General features: G+C 36.6%; 1 protein-coding gene across 6 annotated transcripts in view; it reads right to left on the bottom strand.

Annotated features, from left to right (window-relative positions):
• Positions 1–27,580, bottom strand: part of actn4 (actinin, alpha 4) — a 45,673-nt gene that overhangs the window by 16,287 nt on the left and 1,806 nt on the right. For all 6 annotated transcript variants that reach the window (XM_077206998.1, XM_077207000.1, XM_077207001.1 and 3 more), the window contains 2 exons: positions 426–540; positions 130–249 (listed from right to left, as the gene is read on the bottom strand). In XM_077206998.1, the coding sequence (XP_077063113.1) occupies positions 130–249; positions 426–540 (235 nt within the window). The remainder of the gene's footprint in view (positions 1–129; positions 250–425; positions 541–27,580) is intronic.

The raw sequence follows: 27,580 nt of genomic DNA, 5'->3' as shown, positions 1-27,580 counted from the left end.
AGGAGGATCGGAAAGGTCAGAATTTCCTGAACACACACGCACACAAACATGCACTTCTGTGGGATTTTCACTTGGCAGGCGCTTCTTCAAAGCAAATACACAGTCTGATACACAGAGAAGTGTTTGTACCTTCTGCACCGATGGACACCAGTTTGACTCCTTTGCTGGCGATGAAGTCCAGCGCTTTGTTGACATTGTTGATCTTGTGCACTCTCATCTTTCCTCTTTCAGGTTTAGGTAATCTCTCCCCTGCACAAACACACAGCAGAGGAGTTCTCACACTCTTTCCATCGCATCAGCATAAACACACACTCTCCTCAGCTAAACATTAGCTCAACATCTCTGGAAAGTTGCAAATGAGACTTAATGAACTACTGACCGGCCAAAACTCACAAGACAAAAGCAAACGATTAAAGCCCACTGACCTGAGATGACCTCTAGGAGCAACATTAGTTTGAGTCCATCTCTGAAATCCTCCTCGATGTTTTCGATCTGAGTTCCAGACTTTCGCAGGTGAGAGTTGCACCAGGCCGTGAAGGTCTAGAACAAACAGGAAATGATGTCATTTCAAAAAAAAGTGGAAGCAAGGTCACACGGCCCGGGAAACAGGAAACGCTGCATGCAGGAACGCTCAAGATGTTTGCTCAGGAAGCCGGTTTGAAAATCAACATTTGAGGAGTTTCTTGCTGAAAGACCACCGTGCATATGAAAACTCGGAAATATCGCATACTTTGCAGACAAAAGGTGACATTTATTGAAGTGAGCACATGATATTATACCAAAAATGATGATAAAAAAAAAAAACTCAGAATTTGCACCTCTAAATCAGTGGTATTGTCGACTAAAACTTAAAAATATGTTTTCCATTAATAGAAATAAAAAGCTGAGAAAGTATGAAATAAAATTTAAATATTAGACAAAGAAAACATGAAAATTAAATAAAATTACTAAAAGTAAAAATAAATTAACTCTAAACAGAAATATCTAAAAACGATTTTTTTTACAAAAAAACTAAAATTTAAAAATACCATTAACCGAAATAAAACAACTTTAAATTTAAGTACTAAAATTACCAAAACTGATATAAAAATGTATTAAAACCAAATAGAAATATTTAAAAAAACTAATAATAATGACAAAAAAAAATAAAAAATTGTACGAAATAAAATATAAATATTAAATAAAATTTAAAAAAAATTACTTTAAAAGTAAATGAAAATGAGAAATGCTGCCTTGGAAACGAACTGGATTTAATTTTTTTTTTAAATTACTAAAAATATAAATGAATTAAAACTAAATAGAAATATATTTTAAGAAAAGAAAAAACTAATTAAATTACAAAAAATAGCAAATAAAATTACTAATAACTAATTAAAACAAGTTTAAATCGAAGTACCAAAATCACTCAAACTGATACAAAAATTAATTTAAACTAAATAGAAATATTAAAAAAACTATGAAAAATGACAAAAAAGCAAATAACAAAATGACTTATACTTACACCAAAATTAAAACAAAAAAGCGTATTCAAAATATGAATAAAATTTCTAATAGTATATAATAAAAATGAATTTTTAAAACTCTGTATTAAAAATATATATATGCATATAAAAAAGAAATTCACAAGACTCACTAACTGACTAGTCGATTACCAGTTTGATCCACAGCACCTCAACATACGAGTCAGCGAGTGCAGACACAGACAGGCATCAGATCTCACTGGGAAAGGGGTTTCGAGGCCCGCGGCCCGCAACACAAAGACTCCATTGAGTTTAGTGGATAATGAGGCCCTTCACCACCCCCTACCCTCGTACGACAGGCACCTACCAGGGACAGGCCCGCCACAAAAACAATTCAGCCTTCACACACACACACACACAAACATAAACCAGTCAGGACCTGAGCCTGGACGGACACATCCACACTGTCAACAAATGCCATTTGATGAGGCCTGAAATACCTCTGCTCAAACAGGGGGCTCTGTTTGCGTGTGTGTGTGTGTGCGTGCGTGTGTGTGTGTGTGTGTGCGTGCGTGTGTGTGTGCGTGCGTGTGTGTGTGCGTGCGTGTGTGTGTGTAAAGCCCAGTGGAACGCCTATGATTAGTTGGGTGTGGATGACATCATTGAATCCAGGTCACAAGAATTACAGAGAGGGACCCGCTCTGCCACACATGTATGCGTTTATGTGCCACTTTAGGTCATAATAAAGTACACTATGCTGATGTAAATACTTCATGGCCACGTTGCACGTGCAGTGCATATCAGTCATTATAACTGTAGTGACTAGTGATTGACCAATATGGATTATTTTATGGCGGATGCCGATTTATTGAGATCAGGGATGGTCGTTTTATCACACCATTTAATTTTAAAGAGAGCAAATAACATATGCATGACAATCGCTGCAATACAAATATTTTTTAGTAATCTTCTAATTCTGTGTGCACTCATTAGAAATCACATTTTCTCAAATAAAGATTGGGGAGTGCTAATTTGAGATACAATATTCTACACTACAAATATGACATTACCAACTGGATATATGCATTTTTATGCAGGCTACAAACATCTCAGGTATGTTTGGCACTTTCGACAGTTATAGACCAAACAGAAAAACGTATCAGCTGATACCGATCATTTAAAAAAATGCCACATATCAGATTCAGCCGATATGTGAAGTATATCGGTCGCCCGCTATAGTAATGTGATTTGCACTGAAACCAGGAATGGCCTTGTGGAGTTGAGAGATAAACTTTCACGATTGCAATGAACTGCCACTCCCTGTGCAAAAATGCATGCAAGACAGAACCACATCCTTCCCCCGGCCTACACACACACACACACACACGAGTGTATGGAGAGTGATAGACAGGTGAGGGTGTGGTGTCGCTCAGGAACGAACTCACACACGGTTTCACGATCACCTGATCCACATAACTCTACTTACTCGCTCTCTAGGCCTGATTTAAACAGCTTGCCTATGGATTTGTATCATTAATATGCTTTCTATTAACACCAAATTCATATCACTTTGAAGAAGCAGAAAAACTACATATTCTGGAGGAGATGTGGATGTTTGTTGCTCAGGAAAAACATTCTAACAAGTATAAAAAGTATCACATTGTTAGTGTGACAAGTATCACATTGTTAGTGTGTTTTGGGTGGTTTCAGGTACACGGTTTTAACAGATAAACAGCGTAAAAACAAGATAAAAATAAATAAGATTAAACGAGTAAATAGTTGATAAAATAAATTAAATATATACAATTAAAAAAATATTAATAAATATTAAGCAACAGCTTAAAATATATATTTTTAAATAGATCAAATAAATAAATTATTTAAATGCATAAAATAAATTAGTGTAAAAAAAATGTTTTAACTAATAAATAAAAATTTATTAAAAAATAAATAAAAATATTACATCAAGTGGACGACGCTAAACACAGTTGTAAACAGGTCCCGAGTCACAATGCTATTTTGTGGACGATGATATTTCCACGAAACCATCACAGTATTACAGTATCATCACTGTGTTTGCCTGAGACTCTTCTGCGGTTAAGGATTATTCATAAAATGGGTCGATATACTGGTAATTAATACTTTCTCTGCACAGCAAATGTCCCGTCAGTAATGCTCGAGTTGCTCAATCTCACACACTCACACCAGAGTATGAGCACATATCCGAGAGGAAACTTCTGCACCAATATTTGAAACTGTAATAACCGGTTTCCTCATTTTCTGCGAGCTCTAATGTGTTTCCGTCTGTGAGATCAACATCAGCATCTTTCTCCCACTCAAACTGCAGGACGACCGGGATATAAAGCACGAGGCAACGAGATATAGAGAACTGAACCAAAGTTTAGAACAAGCTCCGTTTACACCAATGCACCAAAGTCTGTAACATTTGCTTTCCAGTGTTTAACCTGTAAAACAGGGAGAGCTCTGGAAAATGCATATTATCTGAAATCAAGTGTATGATCACTGTGAGCATCAGTGTGAATGACTGAACAAAACAGAGATATTAATCCAAGATGGCATCAAGATGGCTTAAAATGAGACAAATCAAACTAAATCAACTTTTAAAAAAAACTTAAGCTTAATTAATAAATTGTGGATAAATGAGGGAAATTAAAGTGTAATTTCTAGACCTTGTTTTATATTATTATTATAATTATTATTATTAATAATAATAATAAATGGTTATTGTCAACAAAAAACAAAACATTTGTTAATTTAAATATAAAAAATAATTGATAACTAAAATAAAATATAAATAACTTATTTTATTTCAGCAAGGAAAGATTTTTTTTTTTTTTAGTTTAAGTTACTATAAGTACTAAAAGAACAAATTAAACGAATACAAAAATATATCATGTAGACATTTTAAAAAATTAATTAAATGAAAAAAAAATTAAAGTGAAAAAAAAAAATATAAAAATGAAAAAAAAAAAATAATAATAGTAATGGTATCAATGATTACGCTGAATGAATGTGTTATAAGTTTAGAAAAATGCCAGTAAATCACGAATATCTAATCGTGTAATTTCACTGGTAATAAGAAAGTGTAAATCCAGAAGAACATTCACTATTGAACCTTCTGGAATTAAGGAACTTAAATGAAAATTGGAATAAAGAAAGTTTGAAAACGAGCAGCTCTATGACTCCAGCAGAAGCACCAGTGATATCTAAGCATGTCACTTCGAATATAGACTTGGACCCTCAAATTTCACTGTTTTAAAATCATGCAAAGTTCCAATGGAGTAAAAAAACTGAAAAGATAAATTCCTTGCTCTGTCAACGCTAAATCAAGAAACAGACTAAAAACCAACTCAAATATCATCACAATTAGGGGTGTCGAAATTAATCGTTTCTGCGACGCAGACGAGGACGATTCAGTATCGGTTCAGTAATAGACCATAACCGGTTATACTGACGCTTTTCTGACGTCATTTGTCGCGTGTGTGCTTTGTCGCGAATGCGAGTAATTAAAAATGCTCCGAATACTTTAAAAGCCTACATCTATTCTGGGCACATTTCGGCTCTAATGAACAACCTGGTAAGCAGGACCTGGAGAAGACACGCGCTGTGCGTGTGAATAACACAATTATTCTGTGTTGTTACGCGTGATTATAAATGGATGATCGTTACCTTCAACAGCGGGCTCGGCGACGGTTGATGCGCGCATCTCTATGGTAACATTAAACACTGATGAATGAGCGCTGCTTTTAAATGAACATTTCTTTACAAAAAATTGATTTGACACAATTTAATTTACTAAATGGCATAAACAGGCTTTACTCCCTTGAAACTTAAACTGGAATGTCACTGTTTCTGTCAGTGCGACTTCCCAAACAGGCGAAGACGCGCGCACGCACACATCACTTTGAGTAAAAATTTAAATTGCAGATGCAGTGCACCGCGATATGGAATTGAACTGAATCGATGACATGATAATCGTAATCGCACCGAACCGTGAGACCAGTGTAGGTTCACACCCCTAATCACAATGGTGAACAACATCAGAGAGAATATCAACAGCCAAACTGCCACTGAGTTTCAAGTTTCCTCAAACAAGCCATGGGCTCTGAGCTCTCGACCCTGGAGCGACGGGAGAAAAGAGGGACAGAGTGAGGAAGAGGAGGAGTTGCCCGGGTGGATGCCATGTTTATTTGTTGATTTATTTATAGCACTTCCTGTCTTTGTGAGAGTGTCGGAACGGCTCGGGTTTCTCCTCCAGACTGCAGGAACATTAACCCTCGCAGCGGCCCGGGACGATCCGTTTCAGACAACCCAACGCTGGGATTCACTCGGGAAACTTGACTTCATCCATGTGATCACTGACAAAAACTAGAATTGTGATTTTTCTGACAAAAATTGTGATTGCATTTAAAAAAAGTTAACTGTGGTTGTTTGTAGGACTGCACAATTTGGCCATTATTATTATTATTAGGGATGCATGATATATGAGCCACCTTATCGGTATCAACCGATGTATCGTTTTCAAAAAAACAAAAAAAGTAGTTATAGGTTTTTCATAACGGTGCATCCCATATATTATAATTGCCACATAAAAATATCTTTAAAAAAACTATATGAATTATTAATGATCAATTTCACTGTAAAATAAAAAAGTGTATTTAACAATGTCTAGAAAACATACTAAATAACTACTACTAAATACTGTAGTACTGTAGTACCCGCACAATTTGGTCAGAATTTTGTGATTATCAAAAAGGCTATAAAATAATAACAACAATAATATTATAATAATTCGTATACAAAAATATAAAAATGACAAAACACGAAAAATTTCTATTCAAATATTTCACAGTAAATAAAAAAAATAGTATTTAAGAAAAATAAAAATTCAATACCACTGTAATATTTATGGCCTTTTTAATTTTTGGTTAAACCATCAATCTTTATTATGACAGAAAGCCACTGTAAATCCTTAAAGCTTCTCTCTCGTTGACAACACCCGTTTGGCCCAATATTAAACTCTGACCTTTCTGCTGCCTACAATTCCTGGAGTGCTTTGACTCTGAACCACTAAACCACAATAACCCTGGAAGCATGACTGTAGTATGCCACTGGTAAACCTGAACCGAACTCCACGCAAGTATGTGATTGTGAACGCAGACCATTTCAGATATGCGAGCTACATTTCAATGTTGTTGCAAGCATTACCGCAAGTAGAGCTGCACACTTATATAAAGCAAAACAAAATTCGTGTTCTGGCTTAGTGTGAATATCCCACTCATGATCCGGTTCCCAGAGCGGCTCAGTTCACAGTAAATAAACTTCTAGGTTTGGTCACTTATAACATGGTCATGCAGAATAAGGCATTAATATGCGCTTCGTTAGTACTAATAAAAAGCTTGCATATCCCAGTAATATGCGAGCTAATAAGCGACTAGTTGAAAGCGAGAATTGGACCCTAAACTAAAGTGTTACCAAAAATGTTATTGTCATGATGGTGTGACAGTTTGAAGTGAATTTTAAGCAATTTCACAAAACTATAGTTTATTTTGTTTAACAAAATAACTGTTTAATCAACTTCTATCTCAATAACAACATATCTGGTTAAATGGCATTAAAAACCTGTTTGTGTTTGAGTACTGTGTGTTAAGTATGTTTCAATCATTCGTTAGATCAGAAGTCCACATCTAGAAACGGGCCTTGAGTGGAGCATCTGTATCTGTGAAACACAAACCATCACAAAACGACAGAAAGAACAGATGGAAGAATGCTGGAGAGGAGTGGCTGATCCAGAGGGAGCTCATCCCACTATCACACGAGAGTGATTTTAGGAATGCCAGACACGCATGTTACGCTGCACTGAGAATGTCCAAACTAATGAAGTGTGTTTGTATGTGAAGAACGAGCCTGAAAGTGAAGAGGCGTGAGAAAATGTGAAGATTGTGGTGTATCCGCATCTATTCTCAAGGGCAAATACTCCACACGTCAGCTGAGGATCCAGTTCAGTGTGTCAGGTGGTGCGACCGGGATGATTAAAACCACCGGCTAGTTGATCTTAAAATGCAACAGGAAAGCCAAACTATTTTTAACTTGACGTGTCATCTTAAAAAAACAGCACTCAGTGAGAAGAGAGACAACATGCAAAGTCATCTGTCTGCATAAGCACACAAACCAACAATTATTTGTTTTAATTGCTGGTTTGTGTGCACAATCAGACAAACATCTGACTGTGACTGTTCTGTCACTTCCTGCTGATCATTGCATTTTAAGATGACACACCGGGACAGACAAAATAATCAAAATCATTTACGTTGAGTGATATAATTTAAAGTAAACAGCAAAAAAAAAATTTATATATGTTTCAGTTAGTTGGAAGGCACATGTAATTTATTTTAACTAAAATTTTAAAATAAAATAAATAAATAAAATAAAAAATCTAGCCTAAATAAAAACGTATAAAATCAAACACCAAAATGACTAAATAAACTAATACAAATAATAATATAATAACTAAAAATATATATATTACAATAAGGATAATAAAACAACTGTCTTAAAATTGTGTTTGTCAATTGAAATATATACACAATTTTCATGTTTCTCTTAAGTATTTAAGTATTACTAAAAATAACATTCAAAAATATGAATTAACCAAAAAGATATAATAAAATTATTATATTTATATAGTTATTGTTATTTTTAAGAGAAAACATTTATAGAGCTTTTTAAAACAATTATATTATAAATGATATTGTACAGTTCTATGTACAACATATATTGTAATCATACAGTTTAAAACAACTTCAGGATGAGTTCACACCTTCATACAAACATCCCCATCAAAGAAATGCGTACTGAGCTTTATCGTTAAAGGATGTGACACAGGAAATGTTTCCTCTGCCCACACGAGTATTATAAATCAATCTAACCTCTGTGATTAGAAAGATTCAGAGGTCGACCTTTGAGATAGAAAGAGGAAAGAAATTGAACAAGACAAACAAACTGCACAAGCGATCAAAATGAGAACAGTTTCATGCCGAAACAGTTTGCGTGATTATTAATGTGCAAGTCATTGGGAGGGCAGCAGTCGAGATGGAATATAAAGCAACAACCAAAATTGACATCATAGCATTCAGCCTTAAAGGGCCAGTTCACCCAAAGATGAAAAATTCACCCTAATGTTGATCGCATGCCTGTTCTTCTTTTCAAAATATCTTAAGAAATAAGATAGAAATCATACAGACATGGAACGAAATCAGGTTGAGAAATTGATTTCAGAATTAAACTTTTTGGGTGAACTGTCCCTTTAAGGCTGAAGCTATGATGTCACTCTTGGTTGTTACTTTTTATTCTGTCTCAACTGCTGTCCTCTCAATGACTTGCACAGTAATCATGCAAACTTCTCATTTTTGGGTGAACGGTCCCTTTAACTCAAAGATGGAGGAGGTGAGGGACGGAAAAAAGGTCCTCTCAAGAAAACATCCCTCGGCTCAAAGGAAATGAGATTTACAGCAGTCATTGAGCATAGGAAGTAGAGGACTCGGAAATGAAGTCCGAGAACATCTCGAAGCAACCAATCAACTGCTTCAGAAACCACACTGATGAGGTTGTGCTTTGAAGAACTGAGAGGTTTACGAGGTTCTTCACTTCTTCAACTGCCCGTCCTCTCATTCCTATCTATCACACAAACATTTATAAATAACACTGAGAAATGATGGTTCAGCTCTGGAGATTCTGGTGACACTCAAGTTTTGTGTATTAACAGTTTGTGGGAGAGAAGTCAAACGTGGCCAAAAAAGGTCACCAAACTGAGCACGCTTCAAATTCCTGCCACATCCTCCCGAAGCAGTGCCGGACGAGCACGAGTTTGGCAAAAGGTCATACTGTAACTGATAAGGCAAATAACAGAGTCGACATCAGCAAATCAGAGCATATTTGATGGGAAATATTTACTTAGAGACTGAAAAACATCAGCGCTGTTGACAGTCACAGTCAGCTCAGATTGAAAAGTGAAGAGGGGCAACACAAAAAATAAAAAAAAAATCGTGATATGCCGTAGTGTGATTATCAAATCGCAAAGGCTGCACCTTAAATAAATAAATACATGTTTAAATACTGATATATCTTAAATTTTTTGGCCAACAAAAAGCAGAAGAATAAAAAAGCTTTTTAAAATTGTATAATATCGTGTATATCATAACGATAATATCGTGACTGTCGTTATAACGATGTTCGATCTGAGATTATCAAGTATGTCCCTAGATATTCAAGATAAGGGGGCAAAAATAGCTCTGATGTTTTTTATATTTATATAATTTAATATAGTTAATCAATTTCACTTCAAATAGCAGCATGATTACAAATGCAATATTGATTTCATACAAGTTAGTATTAAGTGATTTACATTTTAGACACAGTATTGCCTGTTTTTGCTCCATTTTGCCAAAGACAATAGTTCCAAACAACAGTGTTTCGTTACTGAATGAACGAATCGGTTGAGTGAATGATTCAATGACTCACTTATCAAGACAATGAAATGTTTTAATGAATCTCTTTATATTGAAGAAATATCCGCAAAAATAGCAATATATCTTCTTTGTGTCAGCATCGCACACCCCTAATTGCAATATTTACCATTCAATCTACTCCCAAATCATGCTCTAATTTTCAATCAAAAGTCAAATTTTTGTGCCACAAACGTAAAATAATGACACCTATCTGCTAATGATCGGCCAGTCTCGCCCCAAACTTACAGTGGCTTAGTCCATGTTTCTGAGTCGGGCTGGTCGGGAAAAACAAGAACAGAGTGATGTTTTATGTCAAAGCAACATGTAGATTGAACTACTAATGGCCAACTTAGTTGTCTGAATATGAAAGTGCAGGGTATAAGAAAATAATTCAACAATTACAAACTTCACCTTCATATAAAGGCCTTTTATGTGACTTTACTGCATCAAGACGCAGTCCAAGTTGTCCCAAAATATGCTTCACAGTTTGACTCTCTGGGAGTATCTCTGCCCTTTTGCTCCCGGTGACTCCCTCAGCTGTGCAATACTCGTTCTGCTAGTGAAGATTCAGTAGCGCTGACTCACGTGTGCGAGCGGGACTCTCTCTTTCTCAAAGCTGCTTTTCACTGAGGAAAGTGAGTCAGGTTGGATTAAACGGAGGCCTCACAGGGACACAGGAAATCCAGTCTGCCAGCACGGTCATCCAACACTGAGCCAAAACACAAAACTCAGAAAAACAGAACCACCTGTCGCTACTGTAGCTGGTGCTTGTGTATCAGATGAAGACAGCCACAGGTAATTCTGTCGCAAAGTAAGCACGTGTTTTACCAACATTACCCGGACAGGCTTGAAATACACCTCAAAAGGTTTCAGAGTGTTCGGAAACATTGACTAAATTAAATGAAACTGTTTCTCATCTACCACACCGAAAAGAGAACCAGAACCACAGAAGAAAATACACCTAAAATTAGTTATGTATACCCAAGTGAATTTCTTACCAAAGGTTTCATTTAGTGTCATTCAGTTTAATTTAACGTTTGGTGAGAATGTGTTCATGCACTGGGTCAAAGGTCAGCGTGTCAGCAAATAGGAGATCAGATCTTTCCTGCCAGGAGGAATCAGATTTCTTGTTTGGTAACAGGAGAGGACATTGCAGAGAGGATGTCTCTGTTCTGACAGACTTTAGCGGCAATTATATTGTGTATTTTAGCACCACTAGAATGATGTATCTGCTGAAGAATCTCCAGAATAATAGAATAGAAAACTCTTAGATGGCAAAAACATCAAAACACGAGTTGCTTGCGTGTAAACGAACACAGTGCCATGCTTCAATCTGAAACACGCACTGCATATATTTCACTAAATTGCAGCCTTCGCAATTTGATAAATTGCACTAAACCATAACTTGCTTTAAGCTTTATTTCACTTAATCGTGCAGAACTACTATTTAAAAGAAAAGAAAAAAAAGGCAGGGATATCTGGGACAATCAGTGAAATCACTAAAAAGCGGATTTCCCCATGTTAATGGCCAGCCACTGGGGGAACATTCAAAGCTCTGTGAATCTCGATTCCACACATTCTCTATTAGAGAGAGAGACAGAGAGAGAGAGAGAGAGAGACAGAGAGAGAGAGAGAGAGAGAGACAGAGAGAGAGAGAGAGAGAGAGACAGAGAGAGAGAGACAGAGAGAGAGAGAGAGAGAGAGAGAGAGAGAGAGAGAGAGAGAGAGAGAGAGAGAGAGAGAGAGAGAGAGAGAGAGAGAGAGAGAGAGAGAGAGAGAGAGAGAGAGAGAGAGATATCGTCCAATTCCTCATAGCCCACATGAGGATGGAATGTGTCTCTTCAGCATTACATAAACACTCTCTCTCTGTCTGACCCTCTCTGGGCTAATATTTACTGTGGAATGCACTAAGCGAGTGTTTGGACCCCCCAACCATGGAGGATTGAGGGGCTCAAAACACCTCAACGGTTGCAGGTCAGGGTCTGTGGAAATGAAGCATCTACACAACTAATCTCAATGGATCGGTCAAGTTACACCAGAGTTCTACATATTCTAATAGAATCATGAGTGACGGCTGCAACAATGCTGCATTCTACTTCCAAATGTCACGTTTAATTCAATGTTACTTGGTGTTTCTAGGTAATCATTTGTGAAATTCACAGACTAAATTTTATTCAGTGTACCAGTATTTTACATTATTTCTGACTGTAATAACAAAATGTGACGTATACACCGATGCAACTAATCTGCCTTTTTAGTAACGCTTTGTTTTACAGTGTCCAATGTAGTTTCTATAGTAATTAATATGCACAATTACATGCAACTAACCCTAAACCAAACCTAACGCTATAGAAAGTTCATGTAGTTAATTAATATTACTAGGTACGGTCAGCATAATTACACTGTAAAAAAAAAAAAGTGAACCACGTTTTTTTTTTTCTTAATGCAATGTTGACAGTTTGACTTGTATATATAGTCAGTTTGTTACTTATTTTCCAGAAAATATGGTAAAAGTGGTGTGTCAAATAACGAGAGAGATAGAGAGATAGAGAGAGAGAGTGAGAGAGAATGAAGCCAAACATGTCGGTCCAGTCAGGCCAGTCTCCTGGTATTGTCACTCTTAACTGCCTCTTCCTGTGTCTCCTGTAATGTTCTCATGTCCTTATAAGGCAACACACACTCAGTTCTGCGTGATGCAATAGTCCGAACGAAGCCCCGCCCCTCCCCCCCCCACAACGCATACACAAAAGCGCAAACACACATACCTGATCAAAGCCACCACACCTTTTCCCCTCTCGCGCCCAAAACAATCTCACTTCTTAGACAGGAAAGTGTGTTTTTCAAAGCTAATGTTGACAAGTATGCATTCTCGTTTACATTTGTTTGTCCTTCGGGTGCAGGAATGTGAAATATGAGCCAACCAACCCCCTGCACATTTGGGACGCTTACAATGAGGCAGCATAACAAAACGACAGAACACAGGCACCAGAAAAACTGCTGCTCACAAACTTCTGCCCTACTTCCTGTTCCTGTGTGAACACATCAATCGGCCTGTACGGGACAAGACAGGCCAGTATGTGCAATATGGAAAGAAACGGTTGGACCATAGTCATTTCAGTAGAACTACTCGCACACAAACACACGCACGCACACTCACTTTTATTAAAAAAAAAAACATAACCGCGACTAAATGAATAAAAACTAAAATAAATTAAAAAGAAATATTTTTAACAAAAATAAAATTACAAAAATTCACAAAACCAAAACAAAATGACTATAGCTAAAATGCAAACTATTATTTTTAAAGACACAAAACTGATAAAAATGACAAAACCAACACAAGACAAAATCACACACACAGACATTCCAGTGCAAACGGAGTCACAGTTCCACACCTACATCTGTCTGACACACACATACCGATGACGACCCATCAAACCTACACTGACTGTGTTCAGCGATATAAAGACCATATGGTCGCAGACACACAATGGCATTATCATCTTTCAAAAAAGGTGTGACAAGATCTTTCTGTGCTATAAATGACAACAGTAACACTCAACAGTGTGCGTTGGTGGTGGAAGTAAACCGGAGTGAGTCCATCTTTCCTGTCAGTGAAGTGGCTTTGCCCACATCTGTTTCTACACACTTTAATCAGTTGTGTAAGAGTGTGTGTGTGTGTGTGTGTGTGTGTGTGTGTGTGTGTGTGTGTGTGTGTGTGTGTGTGTGTGTGTGTGTCACACCACATCCTACAAAAAAACCTATTCCAAATGTCACAACACCAAAATGTGTGCAGTCACTACACATTACCATACACCTTTACAAAATATGAACATGCTAAAATACTTAAATAAATAGGGATGCGCCGATATGATAACTCTTTACATTTGAAAGCCGGTATACTGGCCAATAAATCTTAATTTTTAGCATTTTTGAAAGCCTGATTACAAAAGCAAAAGTCTCATTAAAAGCCAAATCAAACATATACAGTACAGTAGACTATTTGAACCAGTGTGCATTTTAAAATTAATTTTACACTCCAATGGCCAACATTCTTTTTTTTTTAAAATCCATTCATGCAAATAAATTAAACATTTCCCAATTACACAAACAGGTCATTGGACAACATTACTTAATTAAAATGCATGGATAAATAAAATGGAATAGCCTCTGCATGGACTATACAGAAATTATTTTAATTAAACCATAATGTTGATAAGAATGATATGAGAAAAATAAAAGTGCTGGTTATTATTAATACTGCAATGTTTTTCTTGTTAGCAGGCTGATTAACTCAACCAAAAAAAAAGAAAGAAGAAGTAACATGTAGATTAGCTGTGGACTCGTCTCGACCCGATATTGAGGTGTTATTTGTGTCGAGCGTGTGAGAACTGCAGATCTGCTCTCATTGGCTCCACACACATGACATCACAGGCTCTCGTGGGTCTGTTGTGGTCCGTCGAGAAACCACACACTTAAACGCCTGGGAACATCCGACCATGACCACTCCAGATCTGCGCTTCCATGAAACCCAACTCCCAGGCAGAAAAGATGTGCGTCAACAATCATGGATGAACCAGTGTCTTTTCAACCGCTGAGACAAAGTGGAGGATTACAGACCTTCATTTAGCGATACAGAAACACACGAACTGGCGTAAAGTGATAGTTTAGCCAAAAAGAAAAATTCTGTCATCATTTACGCAACCTCAAGTGGTTCCAAACCTGTATGAATTTATTTCTTCTGCTGAACACAAAAGAAGATATTTTGAAGAATGTGGGTAACCAAACAGTTGATGGACCCCATTGACTTCCATAGTTTTTTGTTGTTGTTTTTTTTCCTCCATACTATGGAAGTCATTGGGGACCAGAAATGTCTTTGGTTACCAACATTCTTACAGGTTTTGAACAACTTGACGGTAAGTGATGACAACATTTTTATTTTTGGGCGAACTGTCTCTTTAAGGCCAGCATGGTGACATCACTACTCCACTCACAACTGAAAACCAACGCACGCATCTAAATGAGCTCAATTGCACAATCTAATGCATTTCTCACATCAAGATCACACACGTTGTCTTTCAGAAACTGGTTCTTTGGTGGATTTAGCAGCAAGACAAAAATAAGCCCACAATGCAGGCGATGCTATCAATAGGTGGAAACTGTGCTGTGGCTTCTCAAACTCACAAGTCTTTGTCTAGCATCATTTAGCAGAATTGTACGACTAAATGTTTCCGGTCACCAAAATCTAGATACCATTAGCATAATGATACACAGTGAAAAATAAAATAAAAATCACCAGCAGTTCTAGAATCAAGTCAATTGAGAACCGACATGGGCAGACCTAGAAAGAGTAGCAAATGCAAAAATCTGAAGAATGGATTTACACATTGGGACATCATGATTTAAGATTGTGAACGAATAAAATGTCTCCGCGATCTGCCTGTGAAGAGAGATCGTAGTTTTTTGCAATGGTGCACAGTTCTGGTGCTGCCATTTCTGGCTTTCTGTGATTAAAATTTTTACCAGTTTTAATCATGTCACGCTCATTGACCTGAAGCAGATGATAACAAGAACACAGACAACTGACCAGTGAAACCAGTCAAGTCTATCAAGAGTTATCACACAAAATAAAATAACCACAGTGACTGGTGTTTCAGAGCACACAAACTCCTCCAAGAACCCACAATGATCAAGGCCTGTTCACACCTGGTATTAAAGATGCATTTTGGTCGATCGAACACAAGTGGATGACGTTAAACACAGGTTTAAACGGGGTCTAAAATGTTTTGAGCTTGTCCACTCTTGACCACTTTCAGAGGTAGTGGAAACCGCATTCGACCGGATTGCTTGCGTAGTGAAGCTGGTTTCTAACACACTCAGCGTTCAGCTGGTCTTGCGTCAAAAGAGCATCAGATTTAGTTTCTGATCTGACAGTAGCCGCGTTTTCATTAGCCTTCAAATTGCGCAAATTGAAATTGTGAATTGAAAATACGGCCAATTTCGCAAAAACTCCCATTTATCGCAAAAAAGTTTACACACTCGCGCATGAGGTGATTTTTCAGGCAATTCGAAGAAAAAAAACAAAAACAAAAAAAAGAAAACGCAAAACTGCAAAGGAAACAGTTTTTGCGCATTTACAGGTCCCCTGATGTAGATGACGCGGTGTGTTTGGACAGAAGACGAGACAGAGTTCTTCATTAAATTCATAAAGGACAAAAGAATTACTGGAATACTGGATTCTAAACCTCAAAGAAATGCCACAATCAAGACCTCAAAGCAGAAATGAGGGAGAAACACCCAGAAACACCAGCCACTCCAAGTCTAAGGGGTTTTCCTTACCATTAATGCTTGGATAACACACAAACATCTCCTTCGATTAATAATAATGGCCAGTGCAGTGGCTGGGATATAGCCTACGTAAACCTACCAACATCTGTCACCGTGATTTTTGTTGTGACCTGGCGCGCGAGAAAAAAAAAAACGTTTTAGTCGCATAACATCAGTTAATGGGAATGCCGTCATTTCGCAATAGTTTTTTGTCGACATTTAGAAAAAAACGCTAAAGTTTTGCGCAAATCTGTAATGGAAACGCACGTCAAGTTTTTCCGTCGTCTCTGTACGTTCATATGTAAATTCCGTGAGCTTATTACATCCATTAGATCTAAAGATCTGAAAAGCCCCATTCATATATATACATAGACCCTCCCGTCGAAGAAATCAGGACAGAAGGGGTTGAAAGTGGACAAAAGTGACGGATTAAAACACCAGGTGTAAACAGGAATGCGTTTCTCTCGTCTATTTGAAATCCGATCGGCCAAAACACATCTTAATTCCAGCTGTAAACAGAGCCTAAGAACATTAATACTATTACTAACACAACATTTCACACAAGACAGTTGGTATACATGGTCACATGTTCCCTCAAACACACGAATAGTCATTTCACACCATCAGAAGAAACAAAACAGAAACCACAACAACCACAACTTCCCCCTGCCAGCCAGAGCATGACAGGGACACAACCAATGAGCCCTGAATGCATCTGGGACTTTAGTACATCAGGTCAATTCTAGTCTCGTTTTGAAAGTGTATGTAAGAAGTTCTTCCCTCTCGTTTTGCAACTGCAGGCTTTAAGATCTCAATGGGGGAAAAAAATGTACATCTGCAGCAAAAACCACAGCCATTTACGTGGGTTTCACATCAGTTCTGGTCCAGCATTGAGGAACAAGGGAAACTTTTCAGGTTCAAGTGTTTAACTCGCATGACAACATCCAGCCTCAAACCAATCCATATGCCACGTTGCAAGGGTCAAATCAGAGGGTTTTATAGACTTCCTGAGCTAAACGACCATATTTGTTGAAAACAGATGACAGAGTACTTCTCTGTGCCTTAGAATAACTATTGCATGATTTTTCTTTCACATGCTACAAAACATCACATTTGTGAAAACCTATATACATTCATGTTTTCAGTATATTTATTTATTTAAAAAAAAAAAGGTAAAAGGGAATCATTCAAATTAAATCAAATTGAACCGAATCTTCAAAATCCATAATGAACTTAAACATCGTAGCATCATCGATATTAATTTGACTAAATTAATTCTGGTTGACCGTTTAAGGCGTCATGACATGAGAAATCAAAACAGCCTTAATCTTTAGACATACAAGTGGCCTTTGTACCATTAAAACATCATGAAAGCTTAAGAGCTTAAAACGTCCACCTCATTATAAACATCGTTTTGATTTTGCGGGATCTGTGATGTAGAAGCAAATACATTTGCATATGACTGCCTCCAGAGCAAGATATTGACAAATAGTTACACATCATCACACCATAGGCCACGCCCACTGCTATTCAGTCACTTAACAGCTGTCATTTGCCTACACTTGATGTGTTACGTCACGTCAAAAGCAAATAGAGCCCATTATAAACCACTGAGGCGGTCTATACGAGTCTGCACGAGTCTTTAAACATCTCATTTGCTTATTTCTGTAGAGACTTCAGAAAGATACGCAAAAGGAAAGTGGATGGTTTGTTTTTTAATGCCATCATGGATTACGTTTGTTCGGAGCATTTGACTGCATTTTGTTTTGTAACCGAGGCACAGTGCTTTATGTCAACTTTTGACAGATGAAGCAACTATTGGATCTGACACAGCTGAATTACAAACCATTAGTAAATGATTTCATAATGCTTTGTCTGTAAATGATGGTTTTGTACGGCTAATGTTTCTAAAACACTTACTCGCGTGCAATAGCTGTATCCAATGGAATGATGTTAGCCAATCAGAACAGTGGCCATTTACTAACAAGCCTTAGCGTTTTTCCACATATATATTTGTTTTGGGGGTTTTTTTGTGCAAAAACCTTTATTACCATTAGAAGTGGACCTCAATGAACATATTCAATCCATTTTTGACATCCTCTTTCAGGTCTCTTCCTGTTGTAAGCGGACAAGCCTTGACCAGAATAATCTGCAAAGTGGACCAGAAATTGCGTCGATTGTCAAAAGTCTGGTTTTACAATACTAGCGAGACACATTCACAATAGATTATGACGCCCTCAGGGCAACAGCTCAACCATTAAACAGCCACGCTGACAGGCTTTATTGGTGGTGGTGTGTCTTTTATGATGGGTAACATTACTATAAATGTACCCCTCACCCAACAGTGTTTAAAGGACCCGATTGAGATTTTACCGCAAGTGCTAAACACCTCCCAGGATACACCCAACCAAACAAAGGGTGAGGAATTAAAGGATCAAAACATCTGAGATACAAACACGTATAGTTCAGATGGTAAACTAGGTGAAGCCGGGCTCTAATCCTCTTAGAGGTCAGTCTTTTGTCTGAGCCGTCGCACTTAAGAGCTTTCAGTGCTGAGGACGACATTATACAGACAGTGAAAGTGTCCGGTCCGTCTTATCATGGTGTGCGAACAGCAAAAACTGTACTGAAAGACTGAATACAGGAAAATACTCAAATTTAAATACATAATGTTTTGCTTTACAGTAAAGGGAGTTTGTGAAGGAAACAGTCATGAAACAAAACCAGCAATGTCCTAAAGTAGGTTTCATTTCCTTAAAAAAAACACACAAAAAAACGATTTGATCTTTTTGACAAAAGATATTTGAAACAAACAAACTAGGGCTGTAAAAGTATCATTGATATACTATTATAGCTTTTACTAATATTTTGAATTAGGTTTCACTGTAATTTTAGTGCTTTTGTCATTTTTATTAGTAGTTTTTGTTTTAATAATTTCTATGTTTCTTATTCATTTTTATTTTAGTTTTAGTTATTTTAGTACTTCAAGTAAAACTAAAAAAGAAAATCTGAAATGATGCCTTGGCGACTAGCTTAGTAAAAAAAAATTATATTTTCTTTTATTTGAGTCACTATTCGAGTCAGTAACTAAATGATGTTTTTTTTTATGGTCTTACTTTTAATGTGAGATACCAATAATATCCATGGGTCACAGATGCTTATCTCAGATTATCACACGACTCCCCACGGACCAGATCACATCTAAACTCCCAAAGCATGAGTGTGTGATTCAGCAGGTTGGTGAAGTCACGATGCTCTGATGTGGTGACGATGTGTGTTGGATCAGTTCCTGATGTTTCCACTTCCACAGATCCTCGAGGGACAGCGAGTGCTGAACACAGACTCTAACCACACCAGTGTGCAGATTCCTGCCACAGCCTTTCTGAGTCCACCGGCAAAGACATTAGAATTCATTTACATGTAACCATCACTAGGATAACCAGGATGTAAAACAGGAAGTAGATTGAACTTTATTAGTTGTCATGCATCTGAACTAAAGTAGTGTTCCCACACTATTTCACACATTAATTCTCATGATTTTTTTTGTGATTACTGATACATTTTATTGACCCTTCCAACCCTTATTAGAAAAAAACCTACAGTTATCGTCTACAAATACCACTAATGCCACAATAGGAGTCCTGAAATCTGAGTCTCAATGTGTTGTAAGAAATCAAGCTCCCTGAGGACAAAGACGACTAAATCTAACAACGTTTTACTCTGTATAAAAGCATTACACATTCTATAGAAATTTCCATGACTTTTCCATTCCTGGAAACCAATGTTTTTTTTACAACTATCCAGGTGAATTTCCAATACAAAGAACTAGAATTTCAGCTCACTTATAATAAAAGGAATTCAAAATGTTACAATTCTGATAATACAAGACCTGTGAAAACGGTTTCAGAGAGAAGAGCTATTCCTTGAAAAAAATATGATTCATATCTCAAAATGAAAGCAGAAAAAATAGTGCCTGTATTTGGTGTACAGGGAAACTATTCTGGTTTACATTAAATGAGACGTCGGTGATCATAAAACATTTAGTCATTCACATCTGATCTAATTCTAGCATCTTTAAGGCTTCGGTTATGATCTAAAAAGATGTGTTCAAGAGCTAATGCTCTAATAACTGAAAGGATTTCTCCAGCTGGGTGTGACTGAAGTAGGTCAGGTGATGCAACACCTTATGTGACCTCACATTATAATGCCTTTTAGCGTAACTGTCCTTATCTCAGTCCACTCCCACTCACTGTTTTCACTGGGACACACCTGAACCTGGTCCAAACACCCACTACAACATTACTGCGCAGTAACCCTAGCGCTTCAGTTTACGCCTCAATTATCCCAGAATGCTCTGACTCACGGTCAAGCTCTTCATTCAGAGATTTAGTGGTCAGCGCTCCATTCTGGGAAAAGACACATTCATTATCGTAAACTACTTAGTGCCAGATATGAATACCTGCATCAGTCCGTCGTCCGATATCAAGTCCAGACTTTCTGCTTTATTAAGAGAAGCACTGTCTCACTATATGAGGACATGAACACATGAGCAGCTCTGAGTCTCATCTCATGAGCATTATCATAACAGACCCACAGGGCTTCACGATAACATGTCAAAATAAAAGTTTGGCTTAACTTGAAGTAGTTGTGACGGAAATAATTACTACTGTACAGTAGAATGTACCTCTCAAAGCAATATAATAATAACAATAATAATATAATTAAAATTATTTTAAAGGACTGAAAAAATGGTTAATGCTTTATGCCTTTCACACATTATTGACAAATACATTACTATTAAATCATAAATCCAGAAAAATTACAACAGAATTTCTGTTAAAAAAAAGCATTTCATAAGGCCCTATCATTGTAAAAATAAATAATAATAATAATAATAATAGTAATAATAAATTTAAGTTGTTAAACTTTAATGAATTCGATTCATTAGACATGCTTTTTGATTATTATAATTTAATTAAACCATTAAAATTAAATCCAGAAAAATTCAAACTGAAAATATAAAAATTATTTGGTTAACGCTTAAATAAATTACTGTTAAACTGTATAAGTTACGGAATTTGGTAGAAAAATAATGGATTTCATAAGCCTCTACCATGTATCACAGTGTATCTGTGTACTAAATTTCACCAATATCTGTGTTTTATGGTTTAATGATTATCAAAAAGCATGTCTAAACAATTAAATTCATAAAACTTAACATTTCATAATTTATTACATTTTTAACAATATTACTGCCATATTAAATGTTGGATTTTTTATTTATTAGAAATGTATTACTATTATACAGTAGAATGTACTTCTCAAAGTAGAAGTAATAATAATAATGTCATAAATTTAAACCAAACCTTTATTTTGGCGGATTGCAAAAGCAAACTCTTCACATGTGACAGAGTTAAAGTGCATGGAAAAACACTTCAGGAAAACAACACATGGGCAAGTGGGATTTGATCACGCACTTTTTTGTTATCAGCATGCACATGCAAGTACAAACAATGCAAGTGCAAAGTATTACGACAAATAATTATAGCAGATATTTACTCAGGCCTAATTTTAACAGGAACTCGCACGTATAGTACATGTATATCACATGATGCTCAAACACACTTCTGCGCTGCACATCTCGTTAGCTGACAGCATGGTGTGAACCGCTTATAGAGACAGAAATAAGTGAGCTGCCTGTTCAGCGATGCTCTTGAGACCAAACCACAACCGAGAAATAGACACACGGAATATGCATGTGAAATATCAGTGAAAGAGCGAGTGTTAAACGATAAATACATTACTACAGTACAACATCAAGCAAAAGTCACTGAGTGAGACATATTCTGAATTTCCTTCATGAAGTCTACAGGATTCTCCAGTTTATAACTTCTGTAGTTTTAGTGGCAGCTTCACTACATTTGCAGTTATAACAAAAAGGGTTTTTTTACCCAAAAACCTGTGAACACGGACCTTCTGTAATCTACAATCCTGCTTCACTAAATATTACATCCGTTTCCAAGTCTAGTGAGCTCCCTTGCTGGATATACTGGAAAAAATTATTTTCATGATTTATCACAACTTATTTTTCTTTTGTCAAAACAGCTTAGATAATTAATGTGGTTCAGATAACATACTATTTCTGTTTTCTATTTATTAACCCAAACTCTATTGTATGAAGTCACATTTTTTATGTCAATGAACTCAAAATTAAGGCAACCAGGTAACTTACTTTTAAGTTAAACCAACTTTAGGCAACTTTCTTAACTGAAACTGAACTGCATACAGCAAAGTAAAAGTGTTGAAATGCTCTACACAGCCAGCAAATCAAAAGTGCACTTCAAAAAAATACAAACTGTTTAATATTAAGCTTACTTACTGCTAAGCTAACAATGCAATAGTGTAATAAGCTTAAAGTACACAGGCTGCACAAATGCATTTTTGTAGTACAAAACCCATAAACAAGCATTTTAGCATGTCTTGAAATCAATGGGTTTAGCATGAAATAAGGTCTGTGGTTAACAGAAGCTCAAGATATGTTTTTTTTTATGGCATAAAATGCATCATTAATACCCTCTTGTGATTAGCTTAAAATAAGTGTCTAAATGGGACTACAGAGGTTGTCTGGGACATTAAACATCAGGTAAACTCATCTTTCACAGCCTTGTGTTTATAATCGAGCTCTAGCAAACTATTCTAACTCACGGAAAATGTTTCTAAAATAAACCCTGGAAGAGTTGACATTTGAAGTTATAAGCTTAATGATGGTGACGTTGAAGTCATGTGACCATGATGGTCGTTTATACCCTACGTTTAGCTTTTGCCTTCTGATGATTGTATTTAAGCTTCAAAATTAATAAAAGTTGTGTTCAATTTTATCACAGTAAAAATCCATCTTTTGTTCACCAAAGAGCATATTTTGTGCAATTATCCAATAATCAAAAAGCTGAATGGAAAAATCCTATTGGGTTTTTAATCAATGAAACCAGGGTGATGCGAACTTGCGTCAAAAATAGATCACTGCATTACTCAGTGTTGGGTAAAATAGTTCATTTCTAACCAAATAGATGCTTTTCCGTTTTTAATGTAATTACAATCGACATTCCTCAACTCAAACTCTATACTGGATTATTTGTCCAAGCTTGTTACAATGCATATTGTGATACAGATAAAAAACCCACTCTTAAAACACAATCAATGAGTTGAATTAAACTCTGTATCAGACAGGACAGCGGCCCTGAGGCAAGGCTATCGTGACGCCGTCTGGCACGCCAAATATAGCAATATGAAGAGGTGAATCGAACATAAATAAATCTCTTCCATCTCTTCTTTGGACCCTGTGGGTAGTCACATAGCTATCTAATGCAAGGGTTTCAAACTAGGGTCCTGGGATCCCCAAAGGGCTCAAGGGAGGGACTGTGGAAAAGTTTAGAGAAAAACTGTATACAAAAATAAAATAAAAAAAAGAATAAATTTAAATAAGTCAAATATATTAAAATAAATGAATACAAATTATGAAAATAAATATTATTAGTTAATTATTAATCTATTAAATAGATGTAATTATATTAAAATAATAAATTATATTATTAAATTTAATACATTTAATTTGAAATAAATTTAATTTACAGTGAGTAGAAAAAAATATATAATTTAACTTTACTTCATATAAACTAGTTTTATATTTATAATTTTTCTACTGTAATAATGGAGTGTTTATAAAAGATAGATGCCTTTTTTAGGGGTCCTAACACAAGGATGATTATATTGGGGGTCCGTGACATCTAAAAGATTGGATAGCCCTGTACTAATCTATTTACAATTAAACACACATTTGAAACCTATTTAAACTGAAATGCATGACAAATATCTGTGCAATCAGAGCACTGCACTAAAAAAACCTTTGAAACAATTTTCACTCAGAAATTCCTAGTAAATTTCACACATAATTACCAAGAAATGGTACGCAACATTCTGGAGTATAGAAAAATGTCCTTGTAAAATATACTCCGATAATCAAACTTTGAAAAGTAATTTAGTGCATTTGTATGAGACTTATTTGAATGAGTCGCAACCTTTGAAGAACGCTCCAAAATTAGTCACTTATGAAGGTTACCGTTCTGTAGAGTGAAAGGTAACCTCATAAGTGACTGTTTTTGAAACAGTTAACAAGCTGTCTGAGAAGTCAACCCTCTATTTAGATAGTAGACAACACGGCAACTGACTAGGGCTTGGAACGGAGCCAAAGTCTTGAACTTCTCAGAATGAATCCCACTGTTTTATAGAGGAACGACGAGGCCCCTGAACAGGAGCGTAGAGTCTCGGTCCAGTCCATGTCCAGAATAGAAACATGATTACACTTGCTGTTGTGATCATTTCAGTTCTGGAATACTTTTAAACAGACATAACGATACACCGATAGATAGAACGAGACCTTTATACAAAGCCAAACTCGCTACCAAATCCACAGCACTCCTCAAACAACAATCTTCCATTCAAGTCCTCATGACTCAAGGGTTTTTATTTGGCCCAAGTTATTGGTTCTCTGAAATCCTGATTTTTTTACTCTATCGGTGCTATAAAGCAATAAGCCACTCGAGGCTGTGCCTTAAAGTGAAGTTATTACATGTAAGAGATCTAAATCCTATAGCCTAAAGTCCTTAACTATGGTAAAATCCCTAAAACACACAGTCTCTAGTGGTTTATTATTTTGATGCCAACATCAATGTTGAAATAGAGTTACATTTATTTATAATAATCAGAAAAAAGTCTGTTTACTGTTGATAAGCAACATGACAATTTTGTGGCAGTTTAGAATGCGGTTCATTCAATCAGAGTAAAAATCATCTGTTTATAATATACAACAGACATGTATGCTCATCATAAACATCTGGAAGTGTTTGATGGGGGTATGGGAGAAGAGAAGGCTACTGGAGATTGTTTTTAAACTATACTAAAGTTAGGATAAATTGAAGGAATTGAATATACGCTCCCATGAAACGACTACTGACAACTTCCTTTAAAAGCCCGGCTGATATCGTACATTTGTAGATATAGTAGTGCTGTAGCGACGTCAAAATTACGTTGACGCTATATTTTTGCGTCGACACTTCTTTATTTATTTATTTTTTGCACCGTTTCTGGCGGTACAGCTCGCCACCACACGTGGGAGACCGAAACATTGCAGAATGGAGGACGAAGACAACTAGAAGTGAATGTGCTTCACCATTTAAATGAATTTCACACAGTAAACAAACCCTTAACAAAAAAACACGTCGCAATTTAGACGCGCAAACTGGGTGCCGGTGCGGTGAGACGTACCTGCTCGGGCAGATTCGGCTTGAAGTCGTTCAACCTCGGTTGCGGCGGCGCGCGCGCTGTTACAAAAGAAGCCGTGCACACAGCTATGCGAAATGGGGTCTTGCGCACCCAACGCGTCATTTTTGCCGCGCGCACCTTCGCGCTCGTGCGGACGCGTCGAGTTTAAACAAGGCTTTACTCCGTGTAAGCGCGCGCTCTAATCGGTAAAGGGGCACAGACCTCTCCCGAATCACCTCCAGCAGTAGCAGCCTCCGAAGCACCACTAACTCCGCCTCCGTTTCCCTCGAAAGCTGATATTAGTATTTAAACATTCTCTATGATAAAAAATGTTTGTAAAAAATATTTTAACACGTTTTTGGCGGTTATAGAGTTCTAATGACAGTGTTCAAAAATACATAACATTAGACTAACGTTAGCCAGCTTATAGTATCATGATTCAGTACACTAGTTAGTATTTATTTGAGACACATTGTTTTTTTTATTAATCGAGCAGCAGAAAAATTAGTCGTTAGATTAGTCGACTAATTGATAAAATAATCGCCCAACTAATCGTTTAGTTAATAATCGTTTACCCTAGCCCTAACATATAGTGATCGTTAACTCTAGCTAACAATTAAGGATGCACCGATATGTAACTTTTGGCCGATACGATAACTCTTAATATTTGAAAGCCACTAACGGATATATTGGCCGATAAATCTAAATCCAAATTTTATTTTTGAGAGCCTGATTACAAAAACTAAAGCCTCTCCATTAAAAGCCACATCTCAAGCACACAATGTTCTCATTATAATTTTATGTAGGCGATATGAAAGACTTGTGCTGAACATGTTGCACGTAACTGTATTTTCCTTTTTGAAGTTATTTCAATCATATTTCAAGCAATTCAAAGCCCTCATGTTGAACAGTGAGCATCTGAAGTGTCTCAGCTGAAAGAAATAATACATTATTTATCGGCCATATTTTCCTATCGGGCCGATAACGATGACATTAAAAGTTAGCATATATCGGCCGATATCGATATGTTGGCCGACATATCGTGCATCCCTAATTTCAATCATATTTCAAGCAAGTAACATATGCAATTTCACACTAGTAGTAAGTCAGAGACTCCAAAATATCCTGTCCCGTCGGGCTCAAGTAGTGCTGCAGGTTTACAGGCGTCGCTCTTATCAACTCTACTGGATTTATATGCGCTTATCTACAGAACAAAACCAAAGCCAGTTCAATCACTGCATCTTATTTGAATTAATATCTGCCCAAACAGGCTGTTGAGTGGAGCCTGAAACACTTCAATGGCCTTTTAGACATTTTGGGTGGAGCGGAGAGGCAAGTCTTAGCCGGTCACAGGGTGTTTGGCATTTGTTGGGGAATAATTTCACGTCTGTCACGGATAATAGGATGACTTCGGTATAATTCCACACGCCTTGTTTCGGTCCAGCAGAATAGGCAGTGGTGCATGGACACTGTAATGAAATTCAGTGTGGGGTTTTATAAAGGATGCGTTGGTTTGGTAATCACAAGAGAACTTCGGTCTGTGTGTAATATCCATCCACATAAACATGCAATAGAAATTCCAGGGCCAAGATGTCATTTTACGACCAACGGGGAATCCAGATTGAAGTGACGTTCACTAAACTTCCAGAGCAGAAACATGCAGACTTGTGAAAAATGAAGTGTGCACTTGTTGCACCAAAAGGAAATGCAAATGTTACTTAGGATCTGATTGACCAAACAATAACAGATAATCAGAGTGTGAAACTTGTTTGATAACAGTGATTATTTTCACAATGCTGTTTAGTGCCACTAGTGGTGGAGTGGAGAAACTATACACTTATTATAATTAAGCAAATTACGATAATAACCCCATTATATATTTTGGCTTTTAAGATTTTTAAATAATATGACATTTTAGACACTGGAAATGGAAGGTCATGTCAAACT

This window comes from Siphateles boraxobius, unplaced genomic scaffold (assembly GCF_051911475.1).
Source record: "Siphateles boraxobius isolate OS27281-9 unplaced genomic scaffold, OSU_SipBor_1 6, whole genome shotgun sequence".
In the NCBI taxonomy this organism is placed as follows: domain Eukaryota; kingdom Metazoa; phylum Chordata; class Actinopteri; order Cypriniformes; family Leuciscidae; genus Siphateles; species Siphateles boraxobius.
Note: the sequence above shows the minus strand (reverse complement) of the source record. Positions and strands in the feature narration are given on the sequence as shown.